Source organism: Benincasa hispida, chromosome 10, assembly GCF_027475165.1.
Source record: "Benincasa hispida cultivar pf3 chromosome 10, pf3_genome.v1.1, whole genome shotgun sequence".
Taxonomy (NCBI): Eukaryota; Viridiplantae; Streptophyta; class Magnoliopsida; order Cucurbitales; family Cucurbitaceae; genus Benincasa; species Benincasa hispida.
In genome coordinates, this window is record NC_143487.1 from 32,429,129 (window position 1) to 32,451,339 (window position 22,211).

A 22,211-nucleotide genomic window follows, 5' to 3' on the forward strand; every position below is an offset into this window, starting at 1 on the left:
TAGATGGGTGATTTTGGCTAAACTTTTATAAGATAACCAAAGCTCTATATGAACAAAAATACACTAGGACTTGTTTTCTCTTACATCAGATGCAATATTTTTATAGAGACATATATATGGCTGTAAGTTATTATGACAGACAAACTGGCAAAAATATTGCACTCTGAACAGGCATCCACTGATCCACATAAACAAAGACAAAGGTCCCCTAATCCCTATACACATTTTAGCTTATTACACTCCTTCCCAATCCCCACTCAATCAACCACTTGACTTCACATACATAAAACTCCACAATTAAAGTAACCAAATTTCTCAAACCCCCCATCAACTTTTTTCCATTACACCCATAATAATTTGGATTGAAATTTAATTACTCAGCCTTCTCTGCTGCAGGTTCTTCTTCTGGTTTCTCCTCTGTTTCTTCTACAGGCTTCTCTTCCACCACCTCCACAGCCTCCTCCTCCGCCGGTGCCTCAGCCTCCGCCGGTTTGGACTCCTCCTCCACCACAGCCTCCCCTGCCTCTTCTTCTTTCTCTTCTTCTTCTTTCTTCTCTTCCTTTGGCTCTTCTTCTACAACTACTTCCTTGGTTTCAACTTCAACAGGAGTTTCTGTCTCTTCAGCCGCAGGGGGATCGGTGGCTTCTTCTTCTTTTGCCACCTCCTCCGCCGGTGGATCTACTGCCGCCGGAGGCGGAGCTTCTTCTTCTTCTTCAACCTTCGGCGGTGGTACCTCTACCACCTCTGTTGCTTCCTCTGGGAGAACTGTTTCCGGTGGTACAACCTGCAATTTCACAAAAACAGCCTCATCGGAGCTAGGAAAGAGAGAAAAAACAATGACCCAATTCGAATATGTCCTAAAATATTCGAAAGAATTACATATACCCATATATAAAAGAAGTTCAAATGTATAATTTTGTTAATCCTTATGATTAGAGAGATAGAGTTATATGATTCTGAATTACGATAAATTAAAAACCTTTATACTTGATTACTGCAAGCGAAATTTACCTCAGCAGTAGCCATGCTAAAATCCTAATAAAGAAGAAGGAGAAGAAATTGAAGCAGAGAAAGAAAGGGTGGGATGGAAGGAATGATGAAGCAGAGTGGCTTATATAGGACAGAGAAGAGAGAATGGCGTGGCAGTGTGAAGATGATTTAAGATTTTGAAATGAAATTGTTTATGTGGGGTCCAAAAAATGAAAAATAAATAATAAAAAATAAGAAGAATCTTGAGATTTGACAATTTGCCTCACACAAAGAAATTTACATCTTGCAATGTCTTGATTTACTTAAAATTGCTGAACAACTTCAAGTTCAAGTAAAAAAGAGATTAATCAACCCCCTCAATTAGCTCTTGACAGGCCTTAATCATCCACACTTAATTATTAATTTGGTTTCTTTCACTTATTATGTATTGAGTAATTTTTACTCCCATGTAAAAGATATTGATTTTCATATATTTTAGATGTGTGAATGGTTAGGGGTAGATTTGAATTTCAAAGGATTCAAATCAAATTGAATAGATCACTCTCAGCCTCCAAGTATGAGGTCGAGGTGGTAAATTTAATTCAAGGGTGTGAATTCGCACATCAAGAACCCATTATCGGAGATTAGAGTTAAAATCTCTGGAGAAGATTGAAAAGTCCCCAGGTCAATTGACCTATATATAGATCTTCATAACTCTAGAAGAATTAAGTCATTCTCATTTCAAAAACTCTTTTAACCAAAAGTCTTTTACTAAATAACATTGGAGGCATTGTGACAAGTACCACATTGATGTATAATTATTTTTTTATAGATCGTATCTTTCCTAAATTATAAATTCATTGTGTGTCGATAAAACTTTGTCCAAATTTATACATTAACCTGAATTATTTTTAATTTGTATGAAATCAAATAGCTTTGAGTTTATTGATATCCAACGATCTTTGGATTGGAGGGATAAAATTTAAATTAGAAATAGATTTTTGTTTTTTTTTTTTGTTTATTAACAAATATCAAAACTGATTCAAATTTTTTTTCCTAATAATTAGAATTTACGAGCTATAATTTAAAACATATTAAAAATTTTGATTAAAAAAGGAGAAAGTTAGAATTTAACGTTTGTGATTTTAAAAGTTAAAATTTAGTTTGAATTCATTATATCTTATAAATGATTGTTATCCGATCGATTTATCAAATTATAAAAACTAAATTCTCATTTTTTAAATCATAATTATCATCTCTAATTAAATTAGATAATATCAACCAACCAAAATAAATAAATATAGGATAATGAAGTAGCAGCCATATCTTTTTTGTTTATTTATTTATTTATATGTTAATGAAAGCCATCGTGGGGTGTGATTTTCTGTGCTTTGTGCAGTCGGGACTGTGTAGGCCGACAAACGCTACCATTCATTTTTACCCCCAACGCCTTCTATTTCTTACAGTTTTAACCCTTTACTTTCACCACACACTTCCCACTTTTTACCGCAATTGCCTTTATTAATAACCTCAACCTTTTCATTTATTAAATTGGAAAAGGATATTATTAGTTTAGAAATAAAATGAGAAATCAAATAATAGCAAATTTAGTACAAGTAAATACAACACAATTTTACATATTACTCGAGTTGTTTTAGAAATTAAAAATACCTACAATATCGTTCAACTAAGTTGTCTATCATTGAATTACATTTATAAGTTTATCAATGAAAATATCTAATATTAAAAATTATGATAAATACGTAAAAATAATATGTTAGTGATAAATCATAAAGTTATTTATTAGTGATAGATGCCAATAGAGGATAGTGATACGATTTAAAAATAATATATCAAAATAATGAGATAAAAGAACTATAACAAAAAAAAGAAAAAACAAAACTTAATAGACAATGCCAAAATAAAATTGCCATATTTATAATTTCCCTAACAAATTCAGGTCAAATACGCACTTCACCTTATTCACTTTTCATTTCATTTTTTATTTTTATTTATTAAAACATGTTTATTTGAAATAATTGAGACGGCTGATGTAGAATAATGAGAAGGTTTTTTAGATTACTAGAGTATGATATACTACACTATGATATCGTCTTTACAAATATTCTTTTAACAATAATGGACTATACTCTATTTTTAAAAAGATGTTAACGTGACAATCAATTAATTATAGTAGTGAGGTTGGAAGATGAAGTGCAATTCCGTCGAAGAAACGTATGAAATACTGACGTGGCACATGGAATGGTGTTTGAAAATCGACTCATCATTAAGGAAAGGGACCCTGAGTGAATGTGATTGGTGATGAACGGTGGATGGTGAAGAGATTATAGAAAGGAGGGCTCCACTTGGCCTCCACATGGCAAAAAGTCTATGAAAGGCTGAGTATGATTGGTTGAGGTGGAGGCCACCTAAGCACACGGCGTTCCTTTTCTACTAGACGTTGTCGACCTTCCAACCAATACTTTAATTTGGCCAAAACTTTCAACACTCATGCATTTGAATATATATATATATATTTGAAAAAGTAAAGAAAGTTTTATTTTATAACAACTATCTCAATTCTCTTCCATAAGCATGTTTATTATGTTTATTATAAGGACTAGGATCAAATTAAATTGTATCTAAAAGTTGATCGAAGATCGTCGAATTTTTTTCATTTATTTAAAAAATATATATCTTATTCATTCAAATGTTTTACTACATTATCAATTATCTTTCATAAATATTTTAAAACTATTCTTAAAGAAAAAAAAATTATTAGCATGTTAGATGAAAATTGAGACAAAAAATGTGACCTAGAATAAAAATTCGGACCACCACGTCATCTACAATCACCACATGCATCCTTTTAAGTCTCAACATCTATCTAACATAGAGATGTCCACGGGACGGGGTGGGGTCGGGGATGCCATTCCCCATCCCCGTCCCCGCTCCCCATTTCATTCCCCATCCCCGTGAAATTTCCCACGGGGATCGGGGTGGGGATTCCCTGTTACTTTTTTTTTCTGTAAAAAGCTAATATTTAAATCACTAATGTGAACAAATTTTAATTAAATAATTAACTTTATCACTAAATTGTTTATTATGGTTAGTTTTATATGACAATTTGAATTTAAAGATAAATTACTCAAATTTTAGCCTAAAAAAGTTAATTAATTTTTTTTAGTAGAAAAAAATAAATATAAATCAAATCATTCACATATATAATCTAAATTTAAACATATTTATTATGTTTTTCAATAAATAATCAAATTTGAAATTTAAATATAATCTTTATATAATAATGATAATAACATAACATTAGATAATTATACTAAAAGCTAATCGGGGCAGGGATGGGGAACGGGTCGGGGTTGGGGACGGGGAATGCATTACCCATCTCCGTCTTTGTTTAGCTTACGAAAATTTTTTTTTCTCCACTCTCTCTCCCATTTCCTGCCTAATCGAGAATCCTCGTCCCCGTGGAGAAATTGAACATCTCTAATCCAACATATTAAGGGATTTCAGTTAAAGAATAATTTTGGAGCATTATTTATGTTTTAGGTAAAATGTAACATTACGGGTTTGGAAAGAATATAATATGTTTTAAATAAATGGAAAACAGTCTAAAAAAAATAACTTTGGAATTTAAAAAAATCATAAATCATCTATCCAATTTATTAAACTAAAAATGAAAAAGAAAATCAAAGTTGAGAGTTCAGAAGCAGGCATGATGAATGAGTACGGGTAGGAGGGTGGGGGCAAAGAGCCAGAAAGTAGTGTCAAAAGTAGGCAAAATGTTATCTCTCTTTTGGAATGGGCGGTGAGCTGGCCCACCAACGTGGATCCCACCACACATGGACCTTCCAACAAATAATTTCATGACACGTGGCAGACACTGTCAGTGCTGACATTGCCCTTCTCTGCTTCTGATTGGATCAATTCGATTCGAATCACCTGCCTTAGCCCAGCCCCTCACCTTATCAAACTAGTGGCAACCAAAAGACAAACATCAATAACTTTTCATGGATTTACTACAAATATTCATTATAAACTATGCAAGATATTTTTATCCTTAATATAATGGTAGGTAATTGTTCATTTCCGTTAATTATAAAATTCATTGTCTAACACATACTTGAGGCTTGCTTGACATTGGCAATGTTAGCCTAATGTCGAGATGATAGTGCATGAGTCGCAATCAGATCGGTTAACCTATTATTCTCTTTGTAAAAAGCGAAGGGTTCAATTTAACCGTGTGACAATCGAAGTATGACTACAACAAAAAATTGTCTCTTGGATTTGGGTCCTCTCTAGTGGATTCGCGACTTGTGGTGACCCAACAATAATTAATGGATACTTCAAATGCTTGAAATACTAGATAATCATATTTTGGTTTAGACATTAATATCAATCATGATTGATAATATGTAGTAAGTTTAATTTATTGGTGTCATTATAGTTCTTTATATTAATTTTTAGTTGAACTTTCATCATAAGGTTGAAACGATTTATTATTATTATTATTATTAATGTTAAGAGTGGCCAAACCAAGAATGTATTGGCCTAAATAAAATTCCCACAATCAAATTTAAAGGTTCTACATTAAGACCATTTTTACTAAATCATAATGAAAATTAGTGTAATCGTAATAAAATTTCATTGATGGATCAATTGTACTGAGCTTTAATCGCAAACGTAATTGAATTGATTTTGATGCATTTGCTTAAAATTATGAATTTTGTCACTCTAGGGTCAAACGGTGACGGTAACAATGAAGATGACCAAATTGATAATTTATCAGCTGTAACAATAACAATAATTGTAGCCATAATGATAACGGTAACAATGTTTCAGTATAAATGTAGAACACAAGTAAACAACACTAAAAATAATAAAATAGGGTCGATTTTTTTTATTCTCATTGATCTATTATATTTGCAATGGAGTAAATGTGGTCTAACATTAAAAAGGGTGTTATTTGGAGCATTATAACTAGGCAGTTCTTAAATAATCAAGATTGAGCAGCTATTACATTTAAGGAAAGTTGTTTTTGTAAAAGAAAGAATGGGGATGAGAATTAGATAAGTAATTAAATATTCAATTGGAAATGGGTTCAAAATTGGAATGTTGATTAGAAATAGATAACAAGAGATCCCATTTATCTCTCCACATAAGTTAGCCCACAACACCAATGAGCATCAAATCAACCACCACAATTCTTCTCTTTTTCTTTGACTTCCTTTTATATATATATATATATATACATATATATTTTTCCCTTGAAATTTGACATATATTTCTCACACTCATCAGAAAATTAATAAAGCCATCACCAACTTGCCTCCAATGGCCATCCTGCTAAAGGAAAAGGAAAAAAGAGTAAGAGTAAAGTTCTATTTGATTTTATGTTTTTGGATTATTTTAAAGACAAGATTTTGATGATGCTTTTATATTGTACCAAAGTTGAGTTATTACATAGTTTTTTTTTTTCTTTTTGTTAGCAACATTTTATATAAAATTTAGTAAATGCTAAGATATCAATGTCAAAATAAAATTACAAGCTCGTTTCTAATTTACACTACAAGAAATTTGGGCTTTGATGTCGGTTGGAAAAACTAAATATGGATGTATAATGTCGGTTTCTTTAAAAAAAAAAAAGCAGATCTTTAATGTCGATTTTAAACTGACATTAAAGATGAGGCTACAATGTTAGTTTAAAACCGTCATTAAAGATCCACCCTAAATTTTTAAAATAAAATACAAATATGTGATATTAAAATCAAACAAACCCTAGCCCCTTTCATGATTGATGTAATAATGACCGAGCTCTTTAATTGGACTCATGCATAAACACTTCAATCTTCATTTGCCATTGTTAGTTTATTCATTTGTTCTTTTACTTTTATATCGATATGGAATTAGACTCCTTAGGTATTATCATGACTTTTGTTTCTTGTTTCTCTTTTCTTCTCCTTTCAGATTGCAACTATGTCGAAGTGAATTCTCGTTCAAGAAAGCTAGGGAGGTTACAAGACTTGGCAAGGCATAAGTATTGTGGCTTCTTCTTTTGCTTTGGTTTTTTGTTTTGTTTTTGTTGGTGGCGGGTTTGTTAGCATTTGTTTCTTATGGCGTGTATTTTCCTAATGTGTTGTAGAGACGAATAAAAAGAGATCATTTCTCGGCGGTCTTGTTGGTGGAGTAATGGTTTTTTTGATTGTTGGTTTGGTTTTGTTTGGATTTTACTTGATGAAAATGGGGGGCGAGGCTTAATTGGTTTTCATTTGTCTTTGTTATGTGAATTTTACTTGGTACGCCTACCTATTTCTTTAAACATTTAAGATACATTCAAATACAACTAGTTTGAATGCAACTACCTACTTCTTTTTTTTTAGCATGTTCATGTAGTTTATCTTGAAAAAAATGAACAAAAAACCACATCCGGTAAACAAGATGACTGTATGCTCATATATTTTTTTTCTGTACCATTTATGCTATTATCAATGAGGTTCATAATATGCTAATCACTTTGCAGGTGTTGTGAACCTGCTTCGGAATGCATTTTCTCAAATTCCTCTATTATACTAAGTGAAGAATCAATCGAAAAACCTGATGTCATAAATATGGGAATCATTAGCGGGCATGATATGTTTGAGACATATGGTGGAAATAGTGATGAAGATGATGAAGAGTTTGTTGATTTAGATGATCAACTCTATTATGGTAAGTTTGTATAAATATAGTTTCCATACTTCATGGTAATTTCTTTTAGTATGATTCATTTATTTTTAAATTATTCTTGATTTTATATACTTAAGCAAGCATGTCTTCTTTGCAGATTTTTTGAGATAGTAATAATACTTTGTTCGGATCGAGGATCAATGTTGTCAATTCGACTCCAAACTGAAACAAAAGAAAATTTATAATACCGAACTACTCCTATTACTACTAAAGCGTAGCAACAGTGTTAAGTCCGAGTCGATCCGCAGAGAAGCATGATTGGTTTCGTTAAGTTAATTTTCTAACTAGAGCGATTAATGGGGGGTTTTGATGTGGAAGAGATAAATGCATGAAATTGAAATAAAGTGCAATCAAGTAGCCATTCAATTTAAATTAAATCATTGTTTTCAGTCAATATATCATGTATTCGAATTATGCATGCATAGCTACCCAATCAATGCGAATTAACTAATCTCTACAAAAGTCGACAATCAATTAATTTGAACCAATCGAGCATCCTAATTCGTAATTAAGGCTGGAAAGACCGTGCCCTAAGTAACCTATATGTTCCTAGATGCAATTGAGTTCTCAGCGGCCATAAAGAACTAGAAACACATGCATTAAGATTCAGGATTCAACGATGTTGATTAAATGTCAGAACAGTCATATTCAAATAATCAATTTATTCTTTAAATCTAGATTAAATGTACGGTGCAAAGATTCATGGACAGCCTAAAACCTAAGCATGCTCATCTAATCGGTGTTACAAAGGTAAATTCAAAGCATGGACGATTACAAGGATACGTGCGAGCTTGAATTCAACTAGCTAAGACATGCGATCATGATAGGGGCGTCAATCCAACATATAAAAACAAGTCTAAATTAAACAAGATTCAAGAAAAACATAATTCTGAATTAAAGCACAAAGATTGAACAGAAAACTTATCAAAATACAAAGAACGTTCGATCCAAGAACTAAATGAAAGATTACCTTATCGATTCATAGACAAACCGACGGGATTTGTTCCAATATACATTCATAATTCGAAAATAAAATAAAAATTAACTTAAAGATACTGAAAAATCGAAAGGAATAGAAGAAGAATGAAGATTACTTTCGGCCTCCAAAATTTGGCATATTTCAACCTAGGGTTGAGAAGAGGAATATATAGTGATCAACGTAGTATTGTAATGCTTGGAATAGCATTGTAACACTGATGCGGCGAGAGGGAAGCATCAGACAAGAAGTCTAATGCTCACTTGCGTGCACTCTCAGCTCTATATTCGTCATTCTTCGCAATGTTATAACGCTTTAAAGAAGTGTTGCAACGCTGATGCTTTTGCCTTCAAGCGTTGGAGTTCAGCGCTGAGATGCGTTGGGACGCTGACGGTGATGCAACTTCGGAGCGTCGGGACGCTTGGAGTAGCGTTGTAACGCTACGTCCAGTGCCAGATACTCGCTACTCGATGCTCGATGATTTAATACTCGATGCTCGTTGACTCGGTAGCGTTTTCTTGATTACTTGACAACCTTTTACTCGATGGTACTCGATGATGCTTGATGGTTGATCATACCCGATGGAACTCGATGGCATTTTGGTCTTTTCAACTTCTTTGAAGCCCAGATATTCAAATCAACTCCAAATTGCTTCAAATTAACACCTTTCTTCACCAAATGATTAATTCTACCCCTTGGCTGCTCAATACCTACAAAAAAGAGAAATAAACACATAAAATTCACTAATGAGCCCGAATTAAGCTAGGAATAATAGCTATTTTTGAGAGCTCACACTCTCCAAAGTAGACAACCAGCTCTCTCAATCTTTAGTTATTTTTTTTTTTTGTATTTTTTGAAAGTTAAGTTGTATATACAAAAGCAATTAAGATTTTATTTTGAAATTTTTTGATACGTAAGCAGCCAACTACTGCTTTGTAAGTAGAAATTTTGTTATTCTTTTTGGGAGCTAACTATTATTGATACTTTGTGAGCAAGACTTAGATTTAATTTTTTGTGTTTGTTGAGATGTTAATATATAAAAACATTTCTTGTTTGTGGATGAATTATTATAATGTCGTTTTTAACCTTTTGACCGACATTAAAAATGGATTGGACAATGACATTTTTTTTAAAAAAAATAGACAATAATTGAAAAAAATAGACGATAATTATGGGCTTTAATATCGGTTTAAAACTAACACTAAAAGGCTATAATGTCGGTTGACAACCGACATTGAAGATTGTGTTATAAAAGGTCTTTAATGTCGAATTTAAACTGACATTAAAGATGGTGTACAATGTCGGCTTAAAATTGACATTAAAGACAACCGACATTAAAGACCTTTTATAACACGATCTTCAATGTCAGTTGCCAATCGATATTAAAGCCTTTTAATGTCGTTTTAAACCGACATTGAAGTCCATAATTCTTGTATAGCACCTAGTGGTTTTTTGAATTCATGCTTCACTCTTTATCTTAGGCTGATCATCTTGTAAGCACTATTGATCCCATTTGATAGTGATTTCGTAATTTATAATTTATAATTTTTAAAATTTATGTTTGGTTTTCCCTAATTCTCTATTATAATTTTTACTTTTTTCAAGAAACATTTGAATTTCTATTGAAATTCTTAAAAAAAAAAAATATGAACATTATTCTTTTCGGTTTTCAAAATTTAACTTGATTTTTTAAAACATGAATAGAAAATGTAACGTTACAAGTGAAGAGAACGAAAGTGGAAATAAGAGAAAAAATTGCAAGTGAAAAAATGACTAAGTATTTATAGCAAAAATAAAAACTAACCATTAATGTACTAACTATACTACTAACACACTAACTTATAACCTTAAAATTCTCCATCATCATTGTGGGTCACAACTCTCCTGTTTAGGAGGCACTATCCTAAATTAAACCCACAAATATAAGTTAAAAGTAAAAACTAATTAATTACTTGCAAATTAAGTTTACATTAATTTTCAACGCAAAGTGGATAATAAAACATGAAAATTTATGATGGAAGTAATGATAAACGTTATTGTGGTTAAAAAGGACATAATTTTTTAAAAAAACTAAGGCCTCATTTGGTAACTATTTTGTTTTTCGTTTTTGATTTTTGAAAATTAAGCTCATACCCTTCTTATTTCTTACATTGATTTGCATCTTTCTTAAGTATAATAGTTAAAAACAACTTTTGAAAAGCTACGTTTTTAGGTCCCATTTGGTAACCATTTATATTTTAGTTTTTGTTTTTGAAAATTAAGCCTATTTTATCAACATTTTTTACATTGATTTACATAGTTCTTAAGTACAATGGTTAAATTCTTAGCCAAATTAAAAAAAAACAGAAACAATTTTTCGAAAACTACTTTTTTTAGTTCTCAAAATCTGGTTTGATTTTTTAAACCATTGGTGAAAATTAACAAAAAATAGCTAACAAAAGAAAAAATAGAGATAGAAGTAATGTCATAAGCTTAATTTTAAAAAACAAAAACAAAAAACAAAATCGTTAACAAATAGGCCTTTAGCTTTCAAAATTTGATGTGGTTCTTTAAACATTGGTAAAAATTAGTAGATAACAAAGTAAGAAATTTGGAGGTGGAAGTAATTTCTATAGACTTAATTTTCAAAAACAAAAACAAAAAATAAAATGATTACTAAATTGAATCTAAATGTTCATCAAACTGAACCTTAAAAATGAGTTCTCAAAACTTGTTTTCATTTTATTTTTAATTTTGCTAAAAAATTCAAATATTTAATTACAATAGATGAAAACTATAGTAGAAAAGTTGCAAGAAAACGAACACAATTTTTAAAAATCAAAAGACTATAAAATGAGACTTTGGTGTATCCCATTTCCTTAGAGAACAAGACATATTTAACCCCTAGGCCTAAGTTCACATGGATTTGGCAATTGAATTGTGATTTATGCTATGAAAGTATTATTTTTCTCACAAATTTATTATAAAATTTATATTTTAGATGTGAACAATGTTTGATTACGACTCTAGTTGATAACTAATTGATGGTAGGATCAACGATGTTTGTGGGCAGTATCATCATAAATATGAATAAACAATGGGCGACAAAGAAAAAGTCTATATCCTATCAATAAAGAAAGAGATAGAGAGTTTTAAATTTTTAATGAATATATTGGAAAGAAAAAAGAAAAGCTATTATGGAGTTTGGAAAAAGATAAATCATAGTGAAAAATACACTTTCCATCTCCGATATTTGAAGTTTAATATTATTTAGATATCTGAATTATAGAACTCAAAATATGATGGTACATTTAACTCTTACCATCAATTTTTCGTTATTTTATTTTTTCTGACGAACAATTTTTCGCTAATTGGCTAACGAATGGTTTATGTGAACCTTTTTTTTTCTTTTTTTTTTTTTTTTTTTATAAAAAAAAATTATGTGTTATTTATTTTCTCTCTTTTCTCTCCTCCACCTTTCATTCTCTTGCCACTTGTTGTCATCGTACTGCTATAAGTCGTTTGTTGTTTTTTCTCATCTCTCTCTTCTTATAAATGTGTTGCCTAAAATTTAAAATCTTTAAAAGAAAAAGTTTTTAGTCTAGTACATATTCATATATGGGATGACAAAATTCCCGCACGATCGAATTCTCACGGATCTTCGATCCGATTAGGATGGAAAATCCCTAATTTGATCGATTACGGAATCAAACGAGTATTTAAATCAGGTCTCTGGTCAGGAACGAGGACGAGAAGGATTGGGAGGGGATCCCCGCCTCGTCCTCCCATCCCCACCCCGATTTTTTAAAATTGTTAATAATAATAATAAAAAAAATTAACACAGTAACTTAGCTACCGTTACTGATTTTTTTTTAATAATAATAATAATAATAATAATAATTATTATTATTATTATTATTACTATATATAAAATAAAAAACGGAGATTTTTCCCTATGGGGACCTGAATCCTCGACCCCCAAAAAGAAGGAATGGGGTGGGGACGGAGATTAAAAATCTCCACAGGGGTGAGGAGTACATCCTCATCCTCCCCCGACTCCGTTACTATCCCTAATTTATACTGTCCAATTAATAGTAGTAACTTGAAAGTATTCTAAGTATTGTGTTTCATTAGAACAATTTACACAAAATTTTAAAAGGGAAACAAAAATTTCAACAGTATTCTAACTTTGTAACCATTATAAAATAATTTTGGAGAGGTGATTGTTTTGAAATAAAAAATATCAATGAGAAAGAAGGAATCCAAATATGCTTATTATGCCTTGACCATTTGAAAGTAATGTAACTTAACATGCAATGTTGTTAACTTTAGCTCAATTTCATTGCATGATCAACAAAATTCAACACCTACATGGCCTTTTATGAAGTCATTTCAAATAGTTATGTATTTCAGTGTTTTGAAGGTCGATTTATGATTTGATGGAGCTGAAATTTTGATACTATGTTCTTGACAAAAGGGCCTTCACTTTGAATCATGGAGATTTCTTTTAGAGTTGCCTATAGTTAGATTGTAGTAGGTGTAGTTGGTTGCCACTTTAAATGAGAACTCTCTAATTTATTCTCCTCTATTATTGACGTTTGTTTCCAAGATTTATTAATTTTGAGATATCTTTGTGTATACTTCTAGTTGTGACTAGGGAGAACTCTTTATAACTCATTATTGACTATAGTGGAGATTTTGACTTCGTTTCGTGGTTTTTTACTCCTCAACCTGAAGAGATTTTCGTATATTAAAACTCTATCCAATGCTTGATTGTTATTATTTTTTTCTAGTTGATTAGTTTCCTATAGATTCATACCAGAAGGAATAATTGATCCTAAAATTATAGTGTTTATTCCAACCAAATCTATCTGTCATACTATGTAGCTTTGCTATTTTGCATTATCAGTGGAGACCCATCTCTTCCTAAGCTTACTCAATTTATTTGCTATTTGCAAGGGTGATTGATCAACTCAACACTTTTGGGATTGGATGGTTAATTATATGGAAGAAAAGAAATCGATGAAGCAATTGTAATTTTTTGGTGCCTTTAGATTGTTGTCAATATTCTCTCAATAGTCTTGCGCCAGTATTAGAGTAAGTCTCGTGGCAGTAACCAGGATTGTTATGAAGATCATCTTATTGGAAAAACCTAAAACTCTAATTCATGATTATTTTCAAATAACTCTACACAATAATCAAGATATAAAATCTAAATATGGATGAAAAACCAAAATCGATAAGGTGTTGAATTATCTGGAACCTAGATCTTAATCGGCAAGGAGATGTGGTTTGTGGTTTTCCTCAACTATCCAACTCAGGTCGAAATAGGTAGACCTGCACTATCAGATGAGGATTAGGAAGTTAAATTATTTTGTGGACCACAATCTTATATTTATAAGTTGATCCTAGGGGTCCCATAATTTTTTAGAACCAATAGGCTGGTTTCTACTTAGTAGGTCATGCTTCTATATGAAAAATTATTTGTCTATGATATAATTATAATCAATTTGTTTCTCATTGATTTGTTATTCTTTAGGAAGGTTGTATTCGGATTCTTGTTTTAAAAAATATTAAATAAATTAAAACATGAAATCAATGATACACTTCTATATATATCTATAAGAGTCTATCAGACATATACAGTCATATAGTATATCAAAGTCTATCAATAAAAGGGTCTACCAGTCATATACTTACAATTATATAAGAGATAATACTTTTATATACTTCTATCAAGATTCAACATATTGATAGACTTCTATATATTTCTTATAATACTAAAAATCTGTTTTTCACTCCATTTAGTTCAAGGTCATTGCTTGGTTTTATGTGTTCATTTAATGATTTTACAAGTATCGAGCATCTAGGAGGTAGAATGAACTATTATGGACCGTTCGAAGTTAATTTGGAGTAATTAGAAGTTAGAAAGAGTAACCAGACTTCAAAGGAGAAAAAATGACCAAAATGCCCCTAGAGGTGTAGCACAGCAACGCACCGGCGCCATGCTCAACATATTTTCCTAAGTACCTTAATTTAGAAAAAAATGCAAGCAACACTGTAGCACTAAATGGGCATGTGGCAAAGGCAAGGCTGCACACGACATGCATGCGAGACCAGGTGAGCGACATCAAGCACGCAATGTTGCACTTGGACAAGGAAGCCCTCAGGGCTATAGCGCTGTGGCATTATACAATTTTTTTTTTTTTTAATAAATATGCTCTTTCATTTTTAGGGCAAGGAGATGAGAGCTTAACCAATTTTGAGAGCTCTAAACTCAGTTTTGGTCACTCTTGGCAAAAAACCATGAGATTTCTTTAGATTTTGAGATTTATTTTGTATGTTTTAGCATTGAGATTCATGTTTTGATTAGCGATTGAAGACCCAACGTCGGTTTGATGTTTGTTGGACATTTTCTGTGGATTTCATGAGATTTTGATGTATGTTTTTGGGATTATCTGTTTCTTCTTATTTTCCTTTCCTTGTTTGAATATCTAGAATGAGCATGTTGGTAGATTAACTTGACAACTTAATCCTAGATACTCGTATGTTAATTTGCCCACACTATGCATGTTGTAGGTGTCTGTAATTGCATCTAAAGTGTGCTTAACTTGAGTAGCAATAGATTTTAGTTATAACTATGACCTGCTAGGATTATAAGATCACCCAATAGCGAAAGATAACGAAACCTAAAGAATGAAAATGCATTATGTTAGAGTTGGCCAATTTAACTTAATGTTCTAATCAGCCCAAGAGCTTAATGCGATTAACTAAGTAAATAGGCTTGCATGACAATACTTAGTTAATTTAGAAATCGAAATTGTGTTAGTTTTTTTCTAGGGAGTTTGTTCGGATTTTCGTACATTTGATTAAGCTTGAGAAGTAGATAACCCATGAACAATTGCATGATTAATCAATGAATTGGTCTACAGATAGTCCGGCAGTCTCTTAGTCAATGAAACGAATCTCGTGTATCACTTTCTCTCTCTTAATCTATCTTGCTTTCTGCAATTTGAACCGTAGGTGCGATGATTTACTTCACGGGCGAGGTCCTGTATTTAGTTTTCTTGTTAACTCAAACTTCAAAATCCCTGTTTTTACTACGTTTCATAGACCAATTTAACTTAGAGAGATTCTTAGGCTCCATGTGGTTCGATCCCTTTTTCAAGGAATTGAGTTTCCGATGTGGAAGCGATTGATCGCTTTTGTGTCAGTGATTTTTTTTTTGTAACAAAAATTAAAAACAAAGAAAACAAGATATAGAGAGGATAAAAAATAACTTAGCTTAAGCATGCTTTCTAATTAAATTACTGAGAGAAAAGGTAAGAGTATACATACTCTTGAAGAAAACCTACTTCACTCCTCTTCCGGTGTTCACGAATAGTGAACTTCTATTCCTCGTAAATACAATAATGTCATAGAATCTCTTGGACACCACCACAAGTGACTTCCTCGCTATTCTCAATGTGAGAATCAAGAAGGAGTTGTGGGCTCTTCTTGATAATTTTGGTGAGGGAGAAAGGGATTCTTTTAGAGAATTTTCACAGAGTAAGAAGAAGAATCTTGCGCGTACTCTTATTTCTTTCTCTGTATACCTATATATCAGAGAGATGAAGGAAATTATTTTCATAACTCTCTCCATCACGTAAGATTTTACATGTTAATTATATTAAAATATTATAATTAAAACAACATTATATTATATTTCATAAAATATAATCTATAGTTTCTATTATATCATATATAATATAAGCTAACTTTATATTCTCTCCTATAACCTATAGTTTAATATGAATCATATTAATATTAACTTTAACCAGTAGTTATTATATGAATCTCATTCATATAATTAATATTTGAATCATATTCAAATATTTATCTCTCTCATTAAACTTTTTATATTATAATGTATCAATATACATTATATTAATTGCATCTTGATGTGAATATTTCGCGTAGCACACAAGTATACGTGGTCAAGTTATAATATTAAAACGGCTTGTAAGGTTGAGTATCGTCCTCAAGGATCAAATTTACAAGTTATTATTTAGCTATCTTAGAATTGTGTCAATTTTAGCTAAGGAATTGGAATCAAGTTTTTTGAAATAAAAGACAACAAAAGAATTGTTTAAAAATCTGAGAATAAAAGCGTTCTAGGGTATTGAATCTGCTAATTACTTCATTAGATCTATTTTAGCCAATTCATGGAATCATGTATAAATGTTATGCCTAAATCTAGAAACTTAATTGAAGATTACTTTTTCTAAAAAATAATCTATTCTCATAATACTTAATTGATAACTAATCTCATGAAATCAAATTAACAAACAAGGCATTAGGAATTGTCATTAACAACTTTCACTATTAAACTAATTACGATCATGATACATTAATAATGATTTAATAGTATTGATCCGGTAAAACATTCAATCTTTCAATTAAACATTCAGCCTAACAATTACTAATGACCAATCAATAAAAATTAAGCATGATACTATTAAAAAGCAAAGTGTTCAACAAACATAAATGAAAAGAACTAACTTTAATCTAAATTCATAACAACTTCATCAATACCATAAAACAACAAGTTTAGCCACTCATAGCTTGCAAAACATATTTTCATACATAAATTCAAGCGTAAGATTCAGAGAAAGAAAAGGAAACTGAAGAATCCTCCAAGCTCGCCTCGATCGTCACCTCAGGAACTCGAACGACCTTCAAAATATCCTTCAATTTCTCTAACTTTTGAGCATAAACTCTCTTTTAGGTCTCAAATTTCAATCTTCAGCAGTCAATTTGATCAAAATTCTCTTTTTATTAGGCCAAAGTGGCATCCAATTATATAGAGGATGAGAAATTTGGCACAAAATCCCAAAATGTTATTTTACCTTTTTTTTTTTTTTCCTTTTTTTCCCTTCATTTGTTATCTTTTTTTCTTTACACAAAAGAGGAAATCTTATCTAGACACGTCACCTTCGTTTTGGCTTGCTCACATGGGTGTCATGCAAGTCCTTCAATTATGAGCAATGTCTCCTAACAAGGTGCTGAAGCTTACTCATTCCTCGAGGTACTTTAGCTCAGAGGGAAACTACGGGTGTCATAGCCGCCTCAAGTTAATCATAACACAAAGAAAGAGGAGTAATCCCTTTAAAAAATAACATATAAAATTCCTTTTACTTTACAACACACTCTGCCTTTTATAAAATTTATTTTTACATACTCTACACTTGGCTTTCACAATACGAAACAGGAGTTTGGAAAAAAAGTTAGGCATGCATTACTAGGTTGAGCTTTCAGTCACTTACCATGTATCACCTAGTCCTTTCGGGGTAACAACAAAAATATAAGTCCAATAATGCAACTCTAAGCACGCAAGTCCTAACTTCATTGGACAAGGGACTTAAAGTTGCATGAGAGATAAATTTTATTTTTTTAAAACGAGCTACAAATCATGATCATGGTTTTTAAACATAGTTTCATGCAAACCTAATCACAAAAAGGGTGCGTCATCAACTACTCATCATAAAAAGCAAACAAGAGAGCAAGCAAGCAATTAAAACACACATACATCATTCGAGCACAACGTTCAAGGACCCCAATAGTCACAACATACCCCACCCCCAACTTAAAATGATACATTGTCCCCATTGTATCTTTAATCTAAGCCCAATAAACTAAGAGAGTCAATGGAACAAAAAACCTCCCCTGATGACGTTTATGCACACGGGATGGTGGTAAGAGGGCTGCCTTAAATTGATCTTCTTCTTCTTTAGAGCAAAGAGAAAGAACCTATAAAAGAAAAACAAGAAGTTAAACTAGAAAGCAATAAAGGAAAGCAATAAAATTTTCACCTGGCTCCCTCTAGGAAGAGCAAATTTTTAACGTCGATTGCTCACGTGACTTGTCTCCTATCAAGGTACAAAGAAATTCTCGTATTTTTCTGGTCCCTTCTTGAATGAGTCAATATAACATGGTAAGGCTATAAGGCTTCTCATCTTCTGAAGAGAACCAGACAAGTCGAATTTTGGTTTTTTAGAATATGACAAAAAAGGTAAAAAGAAAAAATTAAAAGACTCAAGTGACTCTAAAAGTCCAAAGAAAGAAAAGACACAATAGACTAGTGAGAACTAAGGGAATAAAACTCAAATATATACGAAATACCAGGAATCAGAACAGGGCGAGGTCTTTTGACCTTTAACTCTATCACCTAGATGTCGTCAGATTTAGGCTCTAAATTCTCCTTAACCTCACAAACTGACAAGCTTGGAGTGATGCCCTCCCCATCACTAGAGTAGTAGCACTCCATAAGGGACTCTGCCTCTGAAGTACAGACGATGGGTTACTTTGGCACACTCCCCAATCTCTACATGGCCTCTGTCAGTTGGACAACATGGGTGATAATGCCTTGCAGCTGAACTTGAACATTCTACTGAAATTGAAGAGAGCTATTAGCAAGTTGAGAAATTAAAAACTCCAAAGTCATACCTTGGCACGAATCTCTAGGAAGTGATTCCTGCTCCTCCACCGCGTCGACATGGACTACCTTATACATATGAGCCTTTAGAAAGTCAAGAGAATGGTCTGGCAACAGCTCATTTGGCCTCCCAACTGAAGATGCAAGTTGAGCAACAAGGTCATTCAAACTTTGCAAGTCAGCTCTAGCCGTTGCCTCAGGGCAAAGACTTTCTTGCTGGACGCACTCAAACTTCTGCTACCTATAGAGGTTGTTCTGCTGAAACTCAAAAGCACTGTCAGCAAATTCCGTAACCAAAGCCCCTAAAAACTGTTAGGATACCAATTCTTGAAAGACTTTATTATCGTAACGAGTTGGTATAATCTCCCGGAATAACAACTAAATGATGAACGAATTCCTTATTAAATGATATGAGTCAAACAGAGACTAGACGATCGCTTATCAAACTCCAAACGATCATTTACAAAACCCTTTACTATCGCTTATAGTCTCTACACAATCGCTGAGTAATACTAGACGATCGCTTACAAAACACCCCGCGATCGCTTACAAGATACTACACGATCGCTTACAAAATATTATATGATCGCTTACCAAATTCTATACAATCACCTACTAAATGCTACATGATCGCTGGACTCCGCTACACAATCGCTTAGTAGAAGAGGTAGACGATGAGCAACACACTATGATTGAATCTACACGATAGAGACTTTCGAACTCCCACTCTCGAAAGCTCACCTTCCTCACTTCTGATATTCAAAATCCCTCGTCCCCTCTCTTTCGGTTTCTTTCTTCTTTTAAACCTCCACTTTTCCCAATAGAATTGAAAGTGTCCTTAATCGATTCAACCGCCCCTCCTCTATTCTTTCTTTCTTGATATTGCAACATAATTAGAGACCTATCATTACCTCCCCCCTCCACTTGTACCTTGTCCTCAAGGTAAAGTTCTAGCTGTCCAACCTATTTCTTGAGCTGCGACACATGAAACATTAGATGGGTCGACACTGTTGTTTGAAGGTTCAACTTGTAAGCTACTGATCCCACTCTGTCCTCCACCTGATATGGGCTATAATACTTGAGAGATAATTTCACATTCTGCTTTTGTCAAACTGAAATTTGGCGATAGGGCCACAACTTCAGCCATACTCAATCACCAACTTGAAATCCAACATCACATCACTTCTTGTCAGCAAACTTCTTCATTTTCTCTTGAGCCACCCTCAAATGCTCCTTAAGCACGCGCAATGCAGCATCTCTGTCTCACATTTTTTGGCCCAAAGTCGCATTGGCCGTTCAATCATTTCCATAGTAATCAACACTGGAGGTTGTCGTCCATACACAATCTAAAAAGGGGCAAAGCCAGTAGAAGCATTATACGTAGTGTTGTACCAATATTCCGCCCAATGCCACCAGTTAATCCATTCTTTCAGTAGCTCACCGCAACAACACCTTCAATACATTTGCACGCTACGATTCACCACCTTTGTCTGATCAACCGACCGAGGATGAGAAACTGTACTGTGATGGAGTTTGGTACCCGACAGTCGGAACAACTCTTGCCAAAAGTGACTCACAAACTTTTTGTCTTGGTCTGAGACAATGGACTTCGACACCCCGTGCAGTTTAACTATTTCTCTACAAAATGTATCTACTACAATGCTAACATTTAAAGGGTGTTTCAAAGGCAAGAAATGAGCATATTCCACAAATCGATATGCTTCCATAGTCATTTCTTGTTTAATAGCCAAGAATCTTTCACAGATTGATCTCTCTCTTAAAGATCGGAATCGGGCTAACATCCTTTTCTTAAAGTCTTCCCAATCTTTGAACGGCTCTCTGTCTACCTTTGACTAGTACCAGGCTAATGCGGTGCCGTCGAAACTCACAACCGCCACCATCATCTTATCAAATTTAGTCAACTTATGAACTTGAAAATAGCGGTTTGCTCTGTATAACCACACGTCTAGATCACTTCCGCTATACACTGACATTTCTACTTTCTTGAATTCACTCAGGTCACAAATCACTTCTTCATCGGATGCTTTCACCGAAATATTTGTTCCACACACCTTATTGGCATTCGATCCTTCTACCTCTTCCGTCATTTTTGCTTTTTCTTTGGCCATTTTCGTAACATAGGAAATGAACATTTTTTGATGTTTCTTTGCCTGCAATCCCAATCGCTCAATGCTCTTCTCTAACGTTGCCAAATTCTCCTCTATGGTTGGCAATTTCTGCATTTCGACTTTGAGTTCAGAGATCTCTTGGTCCAATAACTCCAGTTTCTCTTCAAAACGTTTCTGAACCATGCTTGCCGAGGTGGTTGCTTTGATACCAATTTGTTAAGATACTGATTCTTGAAAGACTTTATTATCTTAACGAGTTGGTACAATCTCCCGGAATAGCAATTAAGCGATGAACAAATTCTTTATTAAACAATATGAGTCAAACAGAGACTAGACGATCACTTATCAAACTCGATCGTTTACAAAACTCTTTACGATCGCTTATAGTCACTACACGATCGTTGAGTAATATTAGACGATTGCTTACCAAATTTTATACGATCACCTACCAAATGCTACACGATTGTTGGGCTCCGCTACACGATCACTTAGTAGAAGAGGTAGATGATGAGCGGCACACTATGGTTGAATCTACACGATAGAGACTTCCGAACTCCCACTCTCGAGAGCTCACCTTCCTCACTTTTGATATTCAAAATCCTTCATCCCCCCTCTTTCGGTTTCTTTCTTCTTTTAAACCTCCACTTCTCCTAACAGAATTGAAAGTAGTCCTTAACCAATTCAACCACCTCTCCTCTATTCTTTCTCTCTTGATATTGCAACATAATTGGAGGCCTACCCAAGACTTACCAGACCCTGAAGACTGAGCATGAGTCGACTGGTGTGATGCTGTGAAATCTTGGTCGTCAAAGCTCTGTCGCCATCCTGAGTATTCATTACTAAAAGACTCCCCCCATCTAGGATGATGAGACTCATAGTCAAAATAACCATAATATCTCTCATCGGTGAATCCACATGGTGCTGGCATCCACTGCAACCTTAG

General features: G+C 33.1%; 1 protein-coding gene and 1 long non-coding RNA gene across 2 annotated transcripts; one reads left to right on the forward strand and one right to left on the reverse strand.

Annotated features, from left to right (window-relative positions):
- On the reverse strand, positions 1-1,086 carry LOC120087996 (uncharacterized). Its single transcript, XM_039045021.2, has 2 exons — positions 1,012-1,086; positions 1-784 (listed from the first exon to the last, which is right to left on the reverse strand). The coding sequence occupies exons 1-2, from the start codon at positions 1,024-1,026 to the stop codon at positions 374-376; spliced, it is 426 nt and encodes a 141-aa protein (XP_038900949.2). The 5' UTR covers positions 1,027-1,086; the 3' UTR covers positions 1-373.
- A 5,185-nt stretch (positions 1,087-6,271) lies between these two features.
- Positions 6,272-8,049, forward strand: LOC150033272 (uncharacterized). The gene is made up of 4 exons (XR_016523868.1): positions 6,272-6,351; positions 6,952-7,021; positions 7,505-7,692; positions 7,808-8,049. It is a non-coding gene; the product is annotated as an uncharacterized LOC150033272 (long non-coding RNA).
- Positions 8,050-22,211: the final 14,162 nt, after the last annotated feature.